This window comes from Solenopsis invicta, chromosome 14, assembly GCF_016802725.1.
Source record: "Solenopsis invicta isolate M01_SB chromosome 14, UNIL_Sinv_3.0, whole genome shotgun sequence".
NCBI lineage: Eukaryota > Metazoa > Arthropoda > Insecta > Hymenoptera > Formicidae > Solenopsis > Solenopsis invicta.
Window position 1 is genome coordinate 17,065,002 of NC_052677.1, and position 21,734 is coordinate 17,086,735.

At 32.7% G+C, this 21,734-nt stretch overlaps 1 protein-coding gene across 6 annotated transcripts in view; it reads right to left on the reverse strand.

The window, feature by feature from the left end:
- LOC105207673 (protein sickie) overlaps positions 1-21,734 on the reverse strand; it is a 200,428-nt gene that overhangs the window by 41,264 nt on the left and 137,430 nt on the right. For all 6 annotated transcript variants that reach the window (XM_039457302.1, XM_039457300.1, XM_039457301.1 and 3 more), the window contains 6 exons: positions 18,503-18,874; positions 17,440-17,667; positions 16,455-16,872; positions 15,784-15,925; positions 13,089-13,327; positions 12,418-12,569 (listed from right to left, as the gene is read on the reverse strand). In XM_039457302.1, coding sequence (XP_039313236.1) covers positions 12,418-12,569; positions 13,089-13,327; positions 15,784-15,925; positions 16,455-16,872; positions 17,440-17,667; positions 18,503-18,874 — 1,551 coding nt within the window. The remainder of the gene's footprint in view (positions 1-12,417; positions 12,570-13,088; positions 13,328-15,783; positions 15,926-16,454; positions 16,873-17,439; positions 17,668-18,502; positions 18,875-21,734) is intronic.

The window sequence follows — 21,734 nt, forward strand, 5'->3', positions numbered from 1 at the left end:
TGCTTAAAAAAGAACACAATTTTACAAAACAAATATTTATTGCATACAAGAACACAAAAATATAAAAATTTTTACAAACAGAATATGTATTATATGTATACATAGTAAGAAGTTTGACTACTGTTAACGTTTGAGATCTTTTAATATACTAACAAAACAATATCCTATTAAATATGAATATTAAACCTCTGTGAAGTTAGCACATAATAAATATTAATAGGTATTTTATAAAATAAAAAAATATTAAAAGAAAAACACTAATAGTAAGATGGACTCTTTATTAAACAATATCACAACTTAATGTTAAATTAAAAATTTTACGACTAAGTTAAGTATAAATAAAAAGGTACATTTGTGAAACAAATATCTTAAAAGTTTTATGTGTACGTACTCAAAAATTATTAAAGTCTTAATGTAACTAAAACTTTTTTTGAATTTTTTTGAATTGTTTTATAATCTATTTCTATTAGACTGAGAAATAGTTAAAGGATTAACACCCTGCATATTGATAGGACCATAAAATATGTATATATATATATATGCTCAACTTCTTGAACGTCATCTTTCTGCGGCCACTTAAAAGTTTCTAAATTTTGCAACAGAAATTTTATTTTAAATATTCGATTAGTTAATTTTTCCAAGACCCTCCCTATATACCATCTAGTGTCATAATAAATAGCGTAATACATTTCAATATTTATTACAACCTCCGAATTGTCATTTTCAGTGTCTACTTGATGACTTAGATTGTGAGAACTTGTGGGATTTTGTCTGACACGCACTAATCACTGTCCACTCAAAATTTATAAATCAATTCCATAAAAATCCAGGATTTTCCAGGAATTTTTATTAAAATTCTAGGTAAAATTAGAGAATTTTTGAATATAGCTTTGAGATAAATTGATTTTATTTCACACTTTTTAACATACTTTGAATATGTATTATATAATCACAAAAAATATGTAACATAAATCTCTTTCAGGTAAAAATAGTTCAAAAACTATATAAACATAAACTTATTAAAAATTGTAATAACAAACGTAATATATCTAATAAAAAAAAAAATATTTATATATGATTAAATAATTGAATATTTAGTAAGCACAAAGTAGTTACATACATATAAACATATATCTATGTTTTTAAAGTTTTAATTTGTTTTTTAAGTGCATTTGCTTCTTTCTGAGCATTTTCTAGAATTTTTAAACGTTTGTTCTCCAATTCTGTTACTTCTCAAGTTTTTTCCTTTTTATAGACGCTTCTTGTTCTACAACAGATGCTTGCTGTCGACGTCGATTAAGATCTTCTATGTTAAGGAAATAAGCATTTCAAACAATAAGCAAAAGAGCTTTAGGTATTTGTAAAACATCAATACCTTCATGTAATACGACATCATGTATTTAACGACGCACAACTATGGATTCTTCCCGCATATTTTTAAAGACATTCAGCATTTACTGAAAAACCTCGTTCTACATTTGCATTGCCATGTGAAAGGCAACAAATCATTTTTATTACATTTATGAATTCCTTAAAATCTTGGCCTACAATATTTCGCCAAAAGTGATCTAAGCGTTTTTCATTGTGATTATAAGATTTCATGGTATCCATGATGTACGGTCGCGATGTTAGGTCTCGAAACTGTCGAATTACGATATCAGCTATTGATCCAGCTAAATGATTGTTTTCATTAATACTACATAAATTGTGTAACGTCTCTTGGCTAAATTTAAATTTGAAGTTATCGCGGCGCGCGAGCTCCACGCATGATATTTATGAAACAATTTTATATTTATTTTGGTCTTATATGAGAGCAACAAATTAGCAACAAATTTTAGCGTAGTTGTTTTTGCCTAGGGGCTACTGTATATATTTTTTTTATGGGGGAGTCCAACTTGCCATTAAGCTGCACCCCCCCATTTTTTTTTAAATGTTGCTAAACGGCTTGAGCACAAAAATCCGGACTGGGGTAACAAATTAGCACATAAATAGCACAAAATTTTTGACCTAGTGCGAACTTGATTTTCGCTGGTGGGAGGTCCAGCTTAATAGAGGTTATAAATCCACATCTATTAATTTATAAATCATAAATTAATAAATATAATAATAAACAAACTGATGTGAAAACTTTGTGTTATTTCTTATAACAAATATTATAGAAATAATTTCTAACACTGATAGACTGTAAGACTGATTTTCACAGTATACAATACTTAGTTTTACTCTTGTACAGCGATTCTCGTAAACGTACCATCGTCATTCCGTGATTATTTTTTCGTATTAAAAGTGGAACAACAAATTCGTACATGGTGTATTTCGAAAGCAACTTAATTTCGTCATCATATTTGTACAAATAACCAAGGTTCCTACATTGTGCTTGTATAAAGAGTCTCGCTAAGTCAGATAAGACCTCGGATAAGAGAGTTCTTAGCAAAAAGAAGCAGCCATTGTTTTTAGCAAAATGGCTAGAGCAAATAAATTCTAAAGAGAGCAAAAAATTAGCAAAAAAAATAGCACTAAAGAATTCGTACTTGTTTTTAAATCCCCTTCAATTTTTCACTAATGGCTGTGCTAACTTTAACTTAAGCTATCACAACCATTGTTTTTAGCGAAACTGCTAAAGCAAATAAATTCTAAATAGAGCAAAAAATTAGCAAAAAAATAGCACTAAAAGAATTCGTACTTGTTTTTGAATCCCCTTCAATTTTTCACTAATGGCTGTGCTAACTTTAACTTAAGCTAGCACAACCATTGTTTTTAGCGAAATGGCTAGAGCAAATAAATTCTAAAGAGAACAAAAAATTAGCAGAAAAATAGCACTAAATGAATCCGTACTTGTTTTTTAATTCCCTTTATTTATCAACAATGGCTGTGCTAACTTTAACTTAAGCTAGCACAGCCATTGTTTTTAACAAAACGGCTGGAGCAAAAAAATTCTAAATAGAGCAAAAAATTAGCAAAAAAATAGCAAAAAAATCCTGTTTAAGTCTCATTTGATTGTGCTGAAATGGCTGTGCCAGCTTAATAGACGTCAAGTAACAGCTTTTGTCAAAGTATATGTTAACGGAGATCGTGTCATTAATTTGGAAACAAATTTCTGCAGACACTTCTTACAATCTTGTCGAAATTGAAGAAAATCTACATTCTTAATGTCGACTTTTTTTATTGCTTTTAGAGTATCAAATCCTAATATAATATTTTTTGCTGAAAGTAGATTTTCCTGTGTCTAAACATCTTTTAATGAGATTGATGACATATTGTCTATTATTTCGGGTTTCATAAAATGTTCTAATACGTTTTTCAACATTAAACAAAGAGCACTATGTAAAAAAAGAACCAAAGATGCGTTTGATTGGAATTCCATTAAAAAAGGTTCTGTATCGGAAGCAAGAGGTTTAAAGAAAGCAAGCTTTGCACATAATAAAGGATCTTGAATGCATTTTAGAATTATCTTATAACTTTCACACGTTGGTTTAATTTTATCTCGTTGTAAACCTTCTACAAATTTTTTAATGCATTGTGTAACATCAATTGCTCTTTGAGCTACTGCATAATTTTCCAACCATCTTATGGAACAAAATTTAAGTGGAAAAATATCAGAACCGGAATAATGAATGTATAAAGCTCTACGAACTGGCACATCTTTGAAGAGATTATACAATACTCTCATGTATGAGATAATGTTTCAATCTGTAGCACATATACCGGATTTGAATGTACAATGCAAAGAATGGAGACCGCAACTTCCAATATCAAGTAATTTGTTGTTTGAGAATTCCATTTTAAATTATTTAAAAAAAACCCAATTTACGTTTGGTTCATCCATAGATACTTGCAGCAATTTTTCTGTCAGATTTCCAATACCTTCTTTAAATGCTTCAAAAAAATCCGTTGCTCTTGCGTCGAAGAAAACGTGAAGTTAAGTATCGTGTTCTTCTTCTACTTCTTCTTTTTCTTCGTCTTACCAAAATCTTACATTTTTATCTATTTGTTGACGTTTTATAACTTTGTCGAGAGATTCGTGAAAGCCAACAGCAATAAAAGTTGCACGGTTTACATTTTCTATTAATTTCTTATTAAAGAAAGGAGCGATGCCGTACATAATAATATAGTATCCAATTTTGGTTCTCATTGTTGCATTTTTTGAGCAATGTAATTATCCGTAAACATTTTCTTAAGGTCACGTACGTCTTTTTCTGAATCACGCAATGATTTATGGGTCATTACAGTTTCTATGCACCATAGTACTTCAGCTTTTATAATATCATCTTTCAACAAAAATGTTTCAATACCATGTTGCATCGATTAATTAGGTAAAAATTGATTAGTATAGAAACACGTAGACGAAGATTCAGCAATAGGATCAGGAAGATTCAGGATTTACTTGAGCTAATTCAGAGGAAGAAATAGAAGAAACAGCTGAAGCAGAATCGTCAGCTGTAGCTAAAAAAATCTCTTAATGATATTGAATTACATCGGTAACACAATGTGTTTCTTGTTCTTCATGTGACTTACAATAGCTGACTTTCCCATATTACTCAAAAAAATATTGCAATAACATAAAATGCAGTGAGCATAATTTGGCTTCTCTGTTATAGGCTGTAGCCGGTTTTGAAATTCAAAGTTTTTAAGCCAGATTTCTTGAAATTTTATTAATTTTGACATCATAAAAGCCGTCAATCTGTGCATAATAATCAAATAATAACTTTAACATTGAATAAAAATGAACAATATAGAAGTTTTGATTCTATAATTTAGATCATCTTCAGTACAAAAATTAAAGTAATAGTATTAATAATTACGGTGACTATTACAACGGGCGCATTCGAGGATATTATAATAGTCACCGTAATTGTTAATACTGTTACTTTAATTTTTGTATTTTTGTTACTGAAAATAATCCAAACCATAGGAACAAAATTTCTACATTGGATAATTATTTGGGCCTTACCTCCAATTTTGATAAAATTAAATTTTTTGCTCAAAATAAAAGAAGATGACAGAAATAATTGCTGCTCTGCCCCCCGAAGTGAAATATCAATTGTTAAAGTTGACGAATTTAGGTTAGGAAAGTCTGTCAGATAAGGTACATATAGAGATATAAAGATGCGCCATGACAACATGCGCATGCTCTATGGTATATGAAAAGTGCACAAATTTGAAAGACGTATATAATGTAATATTTGTGATTTCAATAAACTAAATTTAAAAAATGTAAAAAATTATTTTGTCAAAAGGTTTAAAAAAGTAATAACATTTCACAGAAATAATTTTGAATATTTAAAAAACTCATATAAAAAGTCGAGATTTTTATTTTATCAATTTTTAAATTTTAAACACAATTTTCAATTTACATTGTTTATTTAAAGTATGAATATTAACACATTTGTAAAAATGAATGTAACGTATCTTTAAATTTATTTTATTCAAATGGATTAATGTTATCTACAAATAAACCGAATAAATGTATATTTTTGATTGAAATTAAAACTCTTGTTGAGTTTAACAAAAAGTTACTTTCATGTTATTATTTTTAATTATTTTTATGTTCATACTATTTTTTGTTATTATTTTATTATATTTTTATTTGTAATAATTTCAATTTCACAAACATATAAAAAAATATTATACAACAATCAGAAATAAATTTAATTATTGCGAGAGCAGAATTAGGTGTATCTTTAAAAATTATCATCTAGAGAATTCTTCCTAGAGAGTTCCTTCTCGAGAGAATAATCATGTTTAGAAGTGATGCCTGACTCAAGATTCTGATACCGAAGTAACCTAAACCTTCTTGAGTATCATGCGGTTTTGTAACGTGTGCATCAAAAATATAGTGTGCTCGCACAGAAGGCACAGTGAAAATAAACGAATAATGAAAGTTCTAAACGAGATCACATTATTAATCCAGGAAGTGTAAGTCGCTAAGCAAAGATTATAATTTCTAAATTTTTTGTTACCATAAATAAATTACAATATGACTTATGTTTCTTTTTTCTATTAACGCAAGAAGCACACAAGCGGAAATATGATGTAATTATGGAGATAGAATGCGCGTGTGGAAAAAGTGCTCGTCATAAATCTCGATATGCGCTCAATCGATCGCGATTTATAATATTTGACAGATGTGATAAACACACGCTCTATCGCGTGCGATCTATCATTAGAAATTAGGCTGCGTGATTTACGATTAACGGGGCGCGCCGTACGCGCGATCGTAAAACGGGGGGATCAGGTTGAGATTTAAATTTTCATGTACGAGCCAATCATCTTTTCGAATTCCCTCAGGCCGATGGCCGGTTTCCACAAAGTTTTACTACCTGTTGCCCAGCTCCCGAAGCCGGGAGCATCTACTGGTATTTCGCTCTCTCTAAACCCCTAATTACAGATGCGATGCGGTCCACCGCGTTTTCACACACGTAACATTGAAACTTTTAACTTGCAGAAAAGTATATGAAAAAAAAATTTCTAAAATAAGGTATTCCCAACGGTTTTAAGTGTTTCTCATAAGTTTACACAATATCAAAAATAGTTGATTAGATATCGACGAGAGAGATTTCTCGAAAACTGCATAAAAACATTAATTAAGAGTCCGTGAAAATGATGAGAGTTGCGATTGCCTGAAAGGCTTTGTGCCGCAGAACGACGGGAGTTCATCACTCTTTTTTGTCCTGGTAAAGTAAGGAGATAATTGCGATCGCGTTTTTTTTATGGATTAGTAGCGGTTCGCCTGTTTACGGTGCAATTAACGTGATCCGAGGTAAAAAAAAACCTGCCGAACGATTAGCGATCGTTTGGCGAGGAAACGATTCGGGTCGCGTTTCGGATCGGAGCGAGCGAACGCTTTGGATTTTCCGCTCCGTCGAGCGTTCCGCGGCGATTTATGTTCTACGAGCAATTACACGTACAATCAGAGTGTGCCGTGTTAGCAAAGGCGTACGTGTACGCGTGTATTGGAATTGTATATGCAATTCTCGCTGGCGCCAATATGTGACACCGAAGAAAGATAGTACGTAGTGGTTCCAGAAATCTAATTAGTTGGCCGATTGTTTCGATCGATCGATTCTTCTTACGATACCCACGACCATTTATTGCGATTTGCTCCCGTGTTGCCGTTATATAAAATTTACTACAAAGTTGAAACGTTGGAAAATTTTATTTTATGAAAGATATATACGCGGGAAGAACGGTCTTATTCGGGTATCTAAAAATTTAGCTGGATTAACTGGAAATAATTTCGTTGAGTCATCAAAATCATTTTTAGAACACTCAAATTGGCTGCTAGAATGTCAGCATTTTTTGCAGTCTTGTTCATCATCCTGAAGGCATCTTGCACTGACAATAAGGGAAAAAAAAGAGTCAAAGAATTCAGCAATAAATGTTACTTCTGTTGTTCTCTTCAATATTTATGAGTTATTATAAAAAAAAATTGATTGTGATGACGGAATGTACATTTCTGTGAAATGTATCTCATTTTTCTTATTTTATTGATTTATTTCCTAGTATAAAATATTACTTCGCTGTTTTTAAAGATTTATTTCAGTGAAATAAATCCATATTCCACAAATAAATTTTTAAGTAACCTCAACGTACTATAACTATTTTATTTTTAAAGTTCCGTATACAGCTACATTTTTCAATACTACAGCAAAACTGTTCTTTCCGTATAATCAGAATGTTAGAATAAAAATATTTAAAAATATCATAGAATGGTGTATAGAATTTATAGAATTAAGATTTATAGAATTGCACTATTTTAGTATGTATAATTTCTAAGTAGTAAAAAATTTGTTAAATAAATGATACACATTGTGATATAAAATATTACGAAATTAAGGGCCAGTTTTGTTTTATCTTTGGATAAACTGATAAATTATCTAATAAATAAATGTTTATGTCTACACACAGACATATGATAGCTAAACATTTTTGAAATAAATGATACACATTACGATATATATTATTACAAAATTAAGGGCCAGTTTTGTTTTATCTTCGGATAAACTGATAAATTATCTAATAGATAAATGTTTATGCCTATACACAGACATATAATAGATGTATAAACATAGATATCTTTATCTTATCCATCAAATAATTTACTAAGCATTTCTTCCTTTCTTTAGAGAATAGGCTCTTAAAATTTTGAATCGTCCTCTTGACATTCCGTGCGCACCTTATATCTCGAGATTACATTTATCCCGTGTAACAGCTGCGCGGTACGTAGGGTGTCAATACTATATACGGATGCGATATCACGAGATTTCTTCGGGGATTGAGCTGGTGTCGTCTGCGGAGGAAGGAGAAGAAAAGCGAAACGTGAAGAGGATGGCGTACGACGACGAGTGGTGTACGCGTCGAGAATGCGCAATGCGACCGCGCAAAAATCCGCGACTCCTAAGAACGACTTAGGATTCCCTTCATTTCTACCATATACGCACATCCGTGAGTGCGATGAACGAACCTGTGACCTCGACGAGGTCTCCTCGACGAGGTCTCCTCGCGAGGTCCACGCGATATGAACATTTCAGTCGCATCAAGGGACAACGGAGCAAAATTGTCAATTACTTTTTATTGTTTTATTAGAACAAATTTTCATTATTTAACTTTATTGTTCATTATATTAAATTATTAATTGGAGGAATTATGGGACGACTTGCCAATTACAATGAAACTTTAATTAATTGTCATAAGGTCTTTGCTTTCGGATAAAATTAAGTTACGTGGGAGAGACGCGCAATTGGTTTTCTTGCTCAGACGTGATATGTATCAAAAGTATAAATTTTCATGGCGCGGATTGAGTCTCTCGTGTGTGGGCCTCGATATTGAGGAGCGCAAAGAGGTTACTGTGCTGTAAGGGTAACGCGAGAGAAATGCGGCATACTTAGAGAATCGCGATAGCGCCAGCGAGATGAACGTGAATTCAACAGCGTCTAATTTAACGTGAGATCTTGCGTCGAAAATTCGCCAGCCAAAACTGAGCGCGATGAAATTATACAGAAATTATACTCAAAATATTAAAGAGATACAGCTCCAATTTTTTTTTTTTTTTAAATTACTTTGTTCAATTCAGAGTTTCAACTTTCAATTAGAATGAAAGTTATTCTAAAGCAAACAATACGAATTATAAGTAACATGTAATTAAGATGTTTATATGTAATTAGTTTTGCAATTGATTGTTTATCAAATTATACATGTTTATTTACCTATAAAGTATCAGTTATCCTCCACAGATGAAGATATTAAATGATAACCAGGATTGGGTAAGTTAATGTATATTTTGAACTAAATTAAGTTAAAATTAATGGCTTATTTGTAACTAAACTAATTTAGTTACAAATTACAAGTTATAATTAAATTAATTTAGTTAAAAGAGCAAAAAACTAATTAAAAGTTACGTTAAGATTAAATTAAATTAAATGTTAATTTTGAAAAGCATTATTCATATTAAATTAGAATTTCGTTTTTAGATTATATTATAATATAAATTATCAAATACATTTAATATTTTATTTGTAAGTTAAGTTTATAAAAACAAAGAAATATTATTTTTAATGTGAAAATGTATTTTTTTCTTTTACATAAATAAATTTTTAACTTAAGAATAAAGTTAATAAATTTATCTAATAAAGTTCATGAATTTTAAAAATAACTAATTAAAGTTAAAAGTTATTAACTTTTTAACTTTATTAACTCTTTAACTAGTTACCCAATCCTGACGATAACAAATTAGCATCAAAATTAATAGAGAATTAAATAAAATTGTTTAATACAAGAGAACAAAAACTTTGCAATTTATCATTAGCTTATTATAATCATTACAATCAAATTAATTACTCAAATAAAGATTATAAATTTAACCCTACTGTGTAAACGGAGATTAATTTTTCTTCAGGCAATTTTTAAAATTTACGTTAAAACTTCAGATTAAGACTTCAACGTCCTGTTCCTGGAAAAACGTATAGGGTAAGGGAAAGTTCCTGTGAAAGCCCAGCAGTGTGCGTGACTCTTTTGATAAAAAAAACATGCCAAACATCAACGATCTCAGTTTACACTAAATAGGCTAAAAATAAAAAACGATTTACGATGAAGATTAATTTCGCAAGCTTATATTATATAAGCAACGCTCTTAAACCCATTTCATCCTTATTATCAAATATTAAATAAGAGCAAACGATGCTCACGAGTGTCGCGTTAAATGAAACGCGCCCTAAGTAACGAACGCGCCTATTTTCTCAATTTTTTTTTCCAACGTAATCTGAGCAAGATAAAGTTGCATCACTAACATTTCAACATGTCAACAAGATCAAAAATTCGAATTTTCTTGTCGATAGTGTGCGATAACGTATCAGAGGACACTCCGCATGCATCGGATGCACTCGAAATGTATCGATAGATCCGGCAAACGATTACGTCGCAATTATACATTCGTTTCTAACCCTCATTTCTTCGATGATCCAAAGCCGTCGCTTCTTCGGTACAACACACGCGTTAGCGAATTTCCGCGATTTGACTTCGAATTGTCACATCACGGTGTCGACCACGATTGTAAACGAAACACACGGATCACGATCGATTCGCAGAACGACACACGATACAGCACACTGCGCATCTAGACGCCAACTGAGCGCAAGTGCGCAGAGCGCGATCCGTCTGCACTCAGCGCAGCGCGCAGCGCGCAGTGGCGGCGGCGGCGGCGGCTTAGAGGGCCCGAGTGACGCTCTATCCTATTGGTCGACGGCTCGAGACTTTGTGGTCCCGCCGCCATTCGGTTGTACAGGTGCAGCGCGTCCACGGAACCACGAGATCTCAGGCTCATTGACCAATGGAAGGAAGCGTGGGCTGCAGGTGCAGCGGAACCGTCCACGCTGCGCAACGCGCGTTTTTCAAACGAAACAATCTGTTTTCAGGTGTATTTAGCTGAATATATTATAACACGTTTGTAACTCGAAATACCGGATACTCCACATTTTTCAAACTAAGACGTTTTTAGTGGGATATTCAATATTGTTTCTTTAAAAGTAAATAGTTAAAAATATTCTTATTGTAAATATATATTTAAAAAATAGTGTTATTAAGTTTTTCTAATGAAAAGATCAAAATTAAAATTGAGATTGAGGATATCTAAAAAAGAATAAAGAAACTAAGTAAAAGATTCTTCATAAGATTACTTTTTTCATGTAATTTTTCTCATAGAATTCTTACTTTTCAAAAATGTTGAGAAAAGTCTTCTAGAATTTATTATGTATGTATTCTAAAATATTTTAAAACTTCTTATTCTCTATAATTTTTTTAGATAAAATCTTTTTAAAATTTAAGAAAGTTTAAAGTATCTTTAGAAATTAGGGATTAAAAATCTTTGAAATCTTAGAATATTTATATGTCAAAATTTATATACATGAAAATTTCTTAGAAATTAATTTCTCAGTGTTTTTGAAAAGAATTTTAATTTGTATAAAAATTTTAAGAAAAACTTGTACTACGGATAAGTTAATAAATGGGAAATCTCAGTAATTAAAATACTTTTTAAAATAAAATTATAAAATTTCTAATTTTAAAACAAATATCTAACATGTCATTTAGTGCAAACGAATACGATATACAGAAGTTTGATTGACGGCACACGTACCATGTGGATCATCGCAACAGGTTCTGTTGAGGTTTATAGCTATTAGAGACTACTGGCATCGCTAATTGTCGATTAATTACGACTAATCATCTGCGCCAATTTGCTCTGTTTTCATGCGGCATCATGTACTCTGCATGCGACCATGACAGATCTATACGCGTCAATTAGTCGCTACCCGCAATTATGGTGATTTAGTTCAGTTCTGTACTAATCGTCGCACGAACGTTACAGAGACAACAATTGCACCGATAAGTGTGGAAGTAAGCTTTAGCGCTGGCACAGAGTTTATATTCACGAAGGTGAAACTCAAATGACATAGAAATTAACCCTAGAGTGCTAATGTGGATGAATTTTCACCCAAGTGCTAATCAAGTTCAGTACTATTTTTATAATTAACATTTTGATAGCTTAAAATTGATAACATTCAATAAGATTTGGTTTACATTAAAATAGTTCAGTTTAGTTATTCTAACATATTGCAACCAATAACAGAATGTGTTACTTAAATTTTGTAAAAGAATTCCCAGATTTTTTAGAAATTTTCAAAATTCCAGAGATTAGGATTAGAGAATTTTTTCGATAAAGAATTACTCTCCTAAATATTCTAGGTTTTCCTGGTTTTTCCAAACAGTAAACACCTTGTATAAAGTAGAAAAAATTCAAAAATTCTTAAAAGTGTAAAAAAATAAAAAATAAAAAAAATCTTTGAGTGGTGTTAATCTAAAACGATACGAAATATAGCACTCTACGATTAAAAATATAAATTGCGTATGTTTGAAGGTACTCACGTTTGTGGAAAGCTGACTGGTTAATGAATGCACCTTTTCCTGAGCATCCAGTAGTTCGCGACGCAATTTTCTTAATTCATGCGCCTGTTTCTCCTCTGCCGAGCTGTAAAGGCTACTCGTTGTGGACACCAAGGATACCGAAGAACCATGAACTGAAAGCAAACGTAAAACTTTTCTTATTACACATTTATAAATTCAATCTTTAATTAAGATCAATTTTCGAGGAATTTTTTTTAGTTTGAGACTTTCACATTTTAAACGAAATTAATTATATGTTTCAAAACAAACACGCGACGCGCAATTTCATTGGTTCTAATTTTATTTGTATAAATCTACATAGATAGAGTAACTCGGATATTTTAAATGTTTTTTCTACGATGTTGAAAAATTAATTTGTATGATTTCAAGCAGGTTGTATAATTTTATGTTTCCTCCGTCTCTTTTAATTACTATCTGTTAATCCCTTATTTTGTACTGTTATGTTAGACATAATAATTATAAATAACTTTATGAAACACATTGGCTCATTTCATTTTACATTAAGAAATCATTTCAAAATTGATCGTTTCTATTTTTTTATAAAATTTAATTGCAAAAATTATGCTGAAATTGATTCTTTTAATTTTCCAGACAAATGTCACTCTACGTTTTTTACTGATACTGGCACTCACTGTCGTCATCCTTGTGTACGTGCTGGTACAAGTTCGGCGGTTGTCGTGAGGTGTGCGTGGGTGTTGGCGACGTTGGCTGGGACCAATGTTGGCCGGTGCATCCCGCCGATCCCACGGGAACGCTGTAATACGGCTCGACTCCGACCCCCATGCCCATTCCGACCTCTTCGCCCACTGACGACGAGGCGCCGCTTCCGCGTGCCAACATCGACGGATACATTTTCTCGCTCTTAGTCGACCTGTGAAAACACAAACGCGACATGTTCTCTAGATTCCCCTCGAGATATCTCTAAACGGCCGCTCTATCAAACTAGACTCCGAGAAGATCGCCTTTAAGCCTGGGATATTTTATTGACATCGCGGGACACACCTAATCAGTATGCACAGTTAAAGTAAAATCGTAAGCACCGTCGCGTAGGCTTCTAACAGAATATAATATTAGAAAGATTGTACACTTTTATTTATACTACTCTGACAGTCTATTCTTGTAGATCTATTTTCTTTTCACTGCTGCCGTCAAATAAGCACGTTCTCGTTTTTCAAGCGACGTAATTACATACATTTATCATTCTTTTATATTTAGATTCAATGCCTTAATGTTTATTTTCACTGATTTTTTTTTTAAACTGAGTCACAAAAAAATGTACATAAATGCACGTGGATATTTATTGTTAATCGATTGTCAACATTTTGCATTATTGAAGAAATAATTTTGTCAGAAGAAGGGAGATAGGAATTAAATTTAAAGTAAAACTTTAAAAAGTTTTTCAAGTACCAATAAAATTCATCATTTTCAAGATAGAAGAGAAATTCCCTGAAAATCCAGAGTGTCCCAGTTATTTCTGGTAATAAACACCTTGTGTTTTTAATTTTTTAAAATACTTTATACATAACTTGTGAAAATATAAAAGTGAAATATAATTCAGAGTATTGATCAAATTACAGATAAATAATTTTTGCGGCTGAAGAGCGATGTATATCTATATATATATGTTACAGTAAATTTATAACGGCTTGAAGAAGGATCAAGAGCACCAGTCGCGTGCTCGTTTGAACCATCAGAAGAGGGTTTCAAGTGTCTTGAATAACCCTGACAACGAGAACACACTTGTCTACCTGCCGAGTGTGCGCGCAATTAGCCGGTCCCGGGATCTCTAATTAAAAGATAAGCTTACTTCCACTCGAGAAGAAATCAAAAGTCACTTTGAGACGGTTTGTAGCATCGCGAACACTCGGCCTATCCAGCAGAAATCGAGCGAGAGCTATCAATCCGCGCCGCCGTTCCGATTCATTAGTATTTGCAATAGTTTTTATTACAATATTGTTCGCTTCACGGGATAAACGAGATTAGTTTCCCAAGAGTTATGTAATACTCCTACAACGACGATGAGTGAGAGAATGAGTATATGCGTAGCGGATACATAGTTCTCGATTGCTCGGTTCGGAATATTGATGAAGCATCACCGCGCATGCATGCTGCACAAGCAACACGATCGAAGGACCAACTTTGGCAACAATAGGCAACGTCGAATCTGCCGCATGACTATCCGAATAACTATCAACACAGTATGGCCCAGGGTACTTTCGGTGAGTTATGTCTGTGTGATTGCGTGAGTCCTGCAATCTTTAGAAAAAATAGAAAATCTGAGAATTCGAATCCTCTAGAAATTGAGAATTCAAAGATTACAAAATCTGTAAGATCCTTGATTCTAGACTCCAAACGTTTTAACATGTATCTATCGCTCTAAATATCTGGGATCTAAGTTTTGAATCTAAAGATTCTAAAAACGAAAGATCTAAATAAAATCTGTGATCTTTAATTCAAAATATTTTGGAGTTTGTACGTCTAGGTTCTAGAAAGATTCTAGAAGTCGAGGATCGAAAGATTTCAGAATCCGTAAAATCCTTGGTTTTAAAAATAAAAAGTATTTTCTATTTTTCAAACTTTGTAAAACTCTAATCCTAGTTTCTAAAATACAACACACACACTGCGACAGTTATGAAGGATCTCCGAATCCACGGATTCGATCAAAACTAAATTTTTTAGATTTTTTCAAGTGCTTGTGAAAGCAACTCTCGAGTGTAAATACGTGTATTACGACTCTGTTCGTGTTTTTTTTAATACTTATGCGTGGAAATTGGGCTCGCCGAGTGTATATTTTCGCACTACCTTGGGAATGTCCTCTCCCGCAGATGGCTAAAACGTTCAATCAAATTATCCTGCGTTATTCGACGGTCGGATCAATTAATTAAAGAATAAGAGAGAAGAAACAGTCGATAAAAGAAAAAAAAACTATTCGTCGATCGACAGATTGAAGGCTGAAGACGTTCTAAGCAATTATTCATATCATTTGTAATCAGATTCCAAATTAGTCCTCGAACGATTGATTTATCTCAAATTGAAAAACACAATTAAAAGCATCATTTAATTATAAATATTTTAAAAAATATTAAATAAAAAATGACATACATTTAATCTAGTTAAAAATATTTTTAATATTTTTTATAAGACATTTATATTAGCTAAAAACATTGGCTGAAAGTGAGATGTCATGGAAGATTTTTCATACTATGTCACAATGTAATACAAAAATATTATTATTAAAATAAAATAATACATCAATGGTTCGAGGATCTGTCAAGAATATAGGAAATATGGAAATGAACGAGATTTCACACGCCAGGAAATTCTCACCTGATGGAGTTGCTCCTATTCAGTCTGGGCGGCGCCGGAGACCCCGTAGAATCCCTCTGGTGCATTAGGAGACGAGCATGTGTTAAGCTCGCGCGATGCGAGCCCAATGATTCCACGCTATCCGCCTCGCACAAACCCATTCCTAAATAAAAGAAAAGTCGTCATAATTTTAAAATAAAAGAAAAAAAAAAATTTGTAAAATAAAAAAATTTTAAAATAAATTATTGTAAATGTAATATTATAATGATCCACGCGATTCGGTGTGACAAGAGAGTACAGATGTAATTGCAAATTTTTATAATTAATATTTGATTAATAATTGAAAAATCATAATGGATTTTTTTTTATTCAATTTAACTTGCTCTACTTCCACTGTTAAAAATATCGTAAAATTCAATATATTTTTAAGTTACACATTAAATTTAATGTATCTATAATTGAAAATCATATACATAAAATTTAGTGCACTTTCGACGACATTAAATTTATATTAAATGTACATTAAACGTTTTTAATGCACCTGCTTGACATTTGTTTCCGTTACATTACATTAAATTCTGCTGCTGATTTTTAACAGTATGTCTACGAAAACTGATGCGATTATTATCGAATATATTCGTGTACTTTTTAATTTAATATATTGAAAGACTATAACATTTCAATTGAATTACCTTGAGATCGTCCGCTGGGCGTGTAGGTGTTACTGTGTCTCATCCACGAAGTGGTGTAGGGGCTGTTGGGTGTGCCGTAGTAGCCTTGGAGATCAGGTGCGGCGTAATTACTACACGTGTCGCTGAGACTGCCGTCAGATGGTTTTAATACCCGGGGCGAAAATGACGCGCTCGCTGGTCCAACGCCAGTTCCCCTTTCGCGATGATGAGCAGATGCAAAAAGAGCGGTGAATTCTGGACTACCGGGTTTCGGCAGGCTCTGCGAGCCTAGCATGAGACGATCTCGGACTGACTGCGAGAGTTGACTAGCGCTAGGACCGGTGAGGCTGTAGCTCTTGTAATGATGACCCTGATTTGATCCCGAGGAATTCGCCTGCAACTCTGTGGTGCACGTCTGCGTGCCACCGGACACCTTGACCTGCAACCAAACAAAACACTCTAATTTAATTTCTCTATTTAATTTAGCGGATTTAACTATGAGCTAAGCTGAGGAAAGCTGTTTAGTTTCTCCTAAATTAAATCTCAAGTTAATCTCAATTTTAAAATATTTCGTTAACGAAATGTGTTCGTTGAATCAATCTCTGTTTTTGAAATTTTTATTTTTAATTTTCTTTATGGTTATTATTTATAGTTTTATTCAGTATTAAGTTTAAGTTTTTTGATAGTTACTTATTCCTGCTAAAAATAAAAGCTTGAAATAATAATAAAATAAAAAAAAAAAGAATCTAAGAATTCTAAAAGTCGAGCAATATTTGATAAAATTTTTTAGAAATTTACTGATAAAATCTGTTTCTCAATATTTTATCTATTTAGAAATTTTTAATTTTATGTCCTTGAATTTCATAACATCTAGAATCTTTGACAATTTTAAATTTTAATTCTATAATTTAAAGATTTACGATTTATAGCTCTAATTTCTAGAATTTAAAGATCTCGAAATGTGTTTCAATTCTAAAAATTTCATTAATTATGATTTTTACGTTACCTTGGTCCTTGGTACGGCGCTAACTTGGGCTGTCCTGGTGGCGTCCTTGCTACCGTTTTGGACACCATTTGGACTCGAACTAGTGCCTGCACTGTGTCTCTTAACGTAGCCGAAGCTTTGCGGTACCCCGCGAACTTTGCCACTGTTGCTGGTTGACGTGCCCGACGAAACTTTTTGCGGTTTCTCGCCATTTGCATATTCGGCCATGGTCTGTTTCCGGTGTTTATCCTGCAGTCAAATTAAATTACATTTACATGATTAACATTGTCAACGATACTAGTAATTAAAATGGATAAGTATTTGTTATTTAAATGCTAATGGAGATAAAAGTTACAACTCTAGTTTTAATTTAGAGACTAACAATAAGTTCTGTCTTGCAATCCTTTTTTTTTTTTATAAAAATCACTAAATATAGTTTTATCAACTGTGAAAAAATTTACGCTATAAATTATGTTAAATTAAAATAGTAATGTAATAAAACATAAGATATAGATGGTAAAAATAAAATAAACCTCTTTTTTTAGTAAACACAATCACAATATTATCATAAATATAACTATATTTTTTTTAAACATTTACTTATTATTTACGTAATGTAATAATAACAGCTAACAGCTACAGTTTGCATAGTTAAAATAGCTATAAAGGTTTATCTACAATGTACTCTTCCTGTCTCTTGCTTTTTATCCATTATCTTTTTGCCTCTTTACATACTATTTTATCGACAATCGTGTTTCTTATCTCTTTCGGAGTTCATTAACTTTTATCTCGTCAATTTCGATAAAACACAGAGCAAAAAAAGTAAGAAGGTAGCAGATTAAAATAAGGAAACAGGAAGCAAAGAGCACATTATAATCAGCCTTAAAGGGTAAGTTTAGTTGGCACCAAAAATAAATATAAATTATAGTTAAATTGTGATAATTTTGGCCTTTTCTCTTAGAGTAATACAATAATTATTCGATTCAAGTTAGTACAGGACCGCCAATTTTAGCGATCAATCAGCGACAAAAATATGAACCGTAGAGAAAAGCCTAAAGACGAGAAAATTTTCATATTAACTCACCTGGGATCTTCTGGAGGAACTAGGGCTGGGTGGCGCGCCCTCCTTGTCTCTTTCTCTTGCGGCGCCCGCTTCGATGTACTTCTTCCATTGTTGGCTGTTGGAGCTGATACTGCTGCCAGAGCCGTTTGAACCTTGCTGCTGTTGCTGTTGCTGCTGCTGCTGTTGTTGCTGGTGCTGTTGGTGTTTGAAGGCTGAGCTGTCGGTTTGCTGAGAACTGTCAGACTTCTTCACGTGTGGATGATGACCACCGGGATGCCCGCGTGAACCCACCACGCGATACACCAGATTGTGACTGTTACCCTGCTGCGCCCCTTGGGGGGTGGCCGATCCGCCGCCACCCCCCACAATCACACCCCCTCCGCCCGGCACTCTCTGTTCATTAAAGAAATGTTGATGTTAATTGCATATCAATTGTGTACATTTTAGTTCAGCATCATATTTTATAGAGTTGTCCGATCACCCTTAATAAAAGCCTCCAAATTACTTTGCAAATATTTACATTAAATTACTTTTCATTCTATTTTCAAACGTGTTGTAATAAAATTACATTATGTGTATTGAGACATTATTAGATCAAATTTAACACAGTAATTTTGAAGTCTGTGAATATAATGTTATTTTTATCTCGCAATTAAATATTAAAAATAGTAAAAGTAGTATCTGAAAAGAGCTATCGCCCGGGTCCAAACAGGATCAAAGGCTCTCATGAGATCAGAAGTATCGATTCCCGAGCTTGGCAGAAGTCAGAACCCTCGTGACATGATTCAGAGCATGGGCGCCATCATGACGCGACGATTTTCGTCGCCATTCTCATTTTCTAAATTGTGTTATGCTTAGACTTTTCCTTCGTATAAGAGCGATATTATAAAAAAAATAAGAAAAAATACAGGCGCATTAAATACTTTTGCACTTTTATGAAAGATACATGTAAATGGAACAGAGTAAATAGTTAGAAAATAAAAATTCCCGAAATATAAAAATATAATAATCTTTTTCCAAGATTATTGATAATTAGAAATTTACAAAAATTGATAAGAATTCTGAATGTAAAAACTGATTCTCTAAATTATGTTAGAATTTATAGAAAATGTGCAATAAAGAATAATAAAATCTTCGTATACCGAAATGTTCATCAAGACGAAACGAGGGTGTGTGCCCTTCCCCTATCTTTCTCCACGTGGAATCGCGCGAGTGACTCACAGGGGGTGTAAGCAGAAAGGCTCTCTCTCTCTTTGGGCTTTTAAGGCGAGGATCGTAAACACACACATGTTGAAAAGGCCATAAACGTGGAACAAAGAATCCGCGGGTCAAATGCGTTTTTTTTCCACGGGTCGGTACCTTTGCAAAGTACGCGCAATGGTTTATTCATCTTCTATTTAAAATTTTGCTTTTCTTTATTTAAAAGAAAGGATTTTAAGAGAGGGAAGAGAAAAAGAGAAAGAGAGAGAGAGAATGAAAAAGAAAGAGAGAATTTACAACTTCCTTTCAGAAATGTTAAATTTTTAATTAAAAGTGTTTAAAATTTACAAGCCAGACGAGTTTCATTATTCAAAAGTAATTTGTCTTAACTCAGATTCGTTACTTTCCTATTTTCAATATTTCATTTCCCTAGCTTCTTGAATTTATTATATTTTTGCTCCTTTAAATATTAAATTTAATATTTGTGTTTCCTGTCAACTTGCCATTTCTTATTTTCTAACATTTTACCACATTTATTTTCTAATTTTTTCTCTGTGCGTTTGCTTCTACTATTCTTTGAACTTACACTTTTATCTTTTACATTTAATTTTTTTACGCTAAATTCGTCGTTTTTTTTCGTATCGAACGTCACATACCAGGCACAATCAACCTTGTCGGCAGGAAACAGCAAACATTCGCGCGCCTTTGAGGTATACGCGAACGGAACGCGAGAGTCCAAATAAACCGAGTGTGCCTCTTCCGAGTAGATAGCTTTCCGAAACTCTTTCACGGTACCGGCTGGGGTTTATTTTCCGAAATCGTCGACGTGAAAACATCCCATTTTTTACGATTGTAAGGCGCGTACCACAGCAAGGCGACGATGCCTTGAGTGACGGCCGAAATGATATCGATTCGCTGTCTTGAGGATTTCGAACAAAGGACGCGATCTCTCCTCCACGCGATTACTTGTCTTTACTTCTATCCAAATTTAAAAAAACAAAAAAAACACTGAGCAATTTTTTCGAAATTTGAACTAAATGAGACTATTTAGGATAATTTTTTAAATACCTTTTACACAGTTGCACCTGTTATAATTTTTCTCTGCTAACATTATAAAATTAATACAGCGTAAAGATAAGCGATTGAAAATAAGGAATTCTTGCCTCCCTTTCGAAAAGGGAAATTAATGTTATTTCGTTTCTCGAGTATTGCATTTCTCGAGTAGTTTTAAATTAGAGGAATTACTTACCATTTTTCCTACCCCGCAATGAAAGTTTGCAAATTCCGCTTATCTTTCACGTATGATTAACACTTTTCCTTCTATTACTATTTTATTATTCATCAATTTGTTTATTATCTCTTTTCCAGTCATTCCCGATACTTAAACTTTTTTCATAAAAGCATTAAAATATATTCTACAAATTTTTTAAAAATATAAAAATGGTTTCCACACTAACGTACGTTTATCTCCTAATTAATTAATTCAACGTAAAGTATTATTACTCGAAATAATACCTTATTAGATTTTTATTTCTGCTTATGCACGTCAAGTTTTTAATTTTCGTATTATGACGATAAAAATTATTGATTAACATGATGGAAATTATTAATTAACATTCCTCGCGGAGTCAACACGTCACGGCCAATTGATCGGCGATCAGTATTATTCTGAGGTATCCAAACCGCAGCCACGAATTAACACATTGAAACCGACCGTGTACATGTAATAATTAGACCCGATGCAAGCCTATTACAGTTTTCCCCATGAGGAAATTGAGGATGTCAATGTTCCTGTCAACGGTGATCTCCCTTGCTCTAACTTGCTAAAATCTCATTTCGAGTCCTAATATACGTATTAATTGATCTCCCGACGATATCTACATGTTCAAATATTTTATTGGTAATAACATCCTTTACACAAATGTATTTTTTTGAACAATAATAATTTAACGTTGAATTTTATACATTAATATCAATTATTTATATTCTTAGGATTCTACTATATTTTGTTCTGGAAATATATCCAATCTTTTTATTTTTTACCAATTAAAAA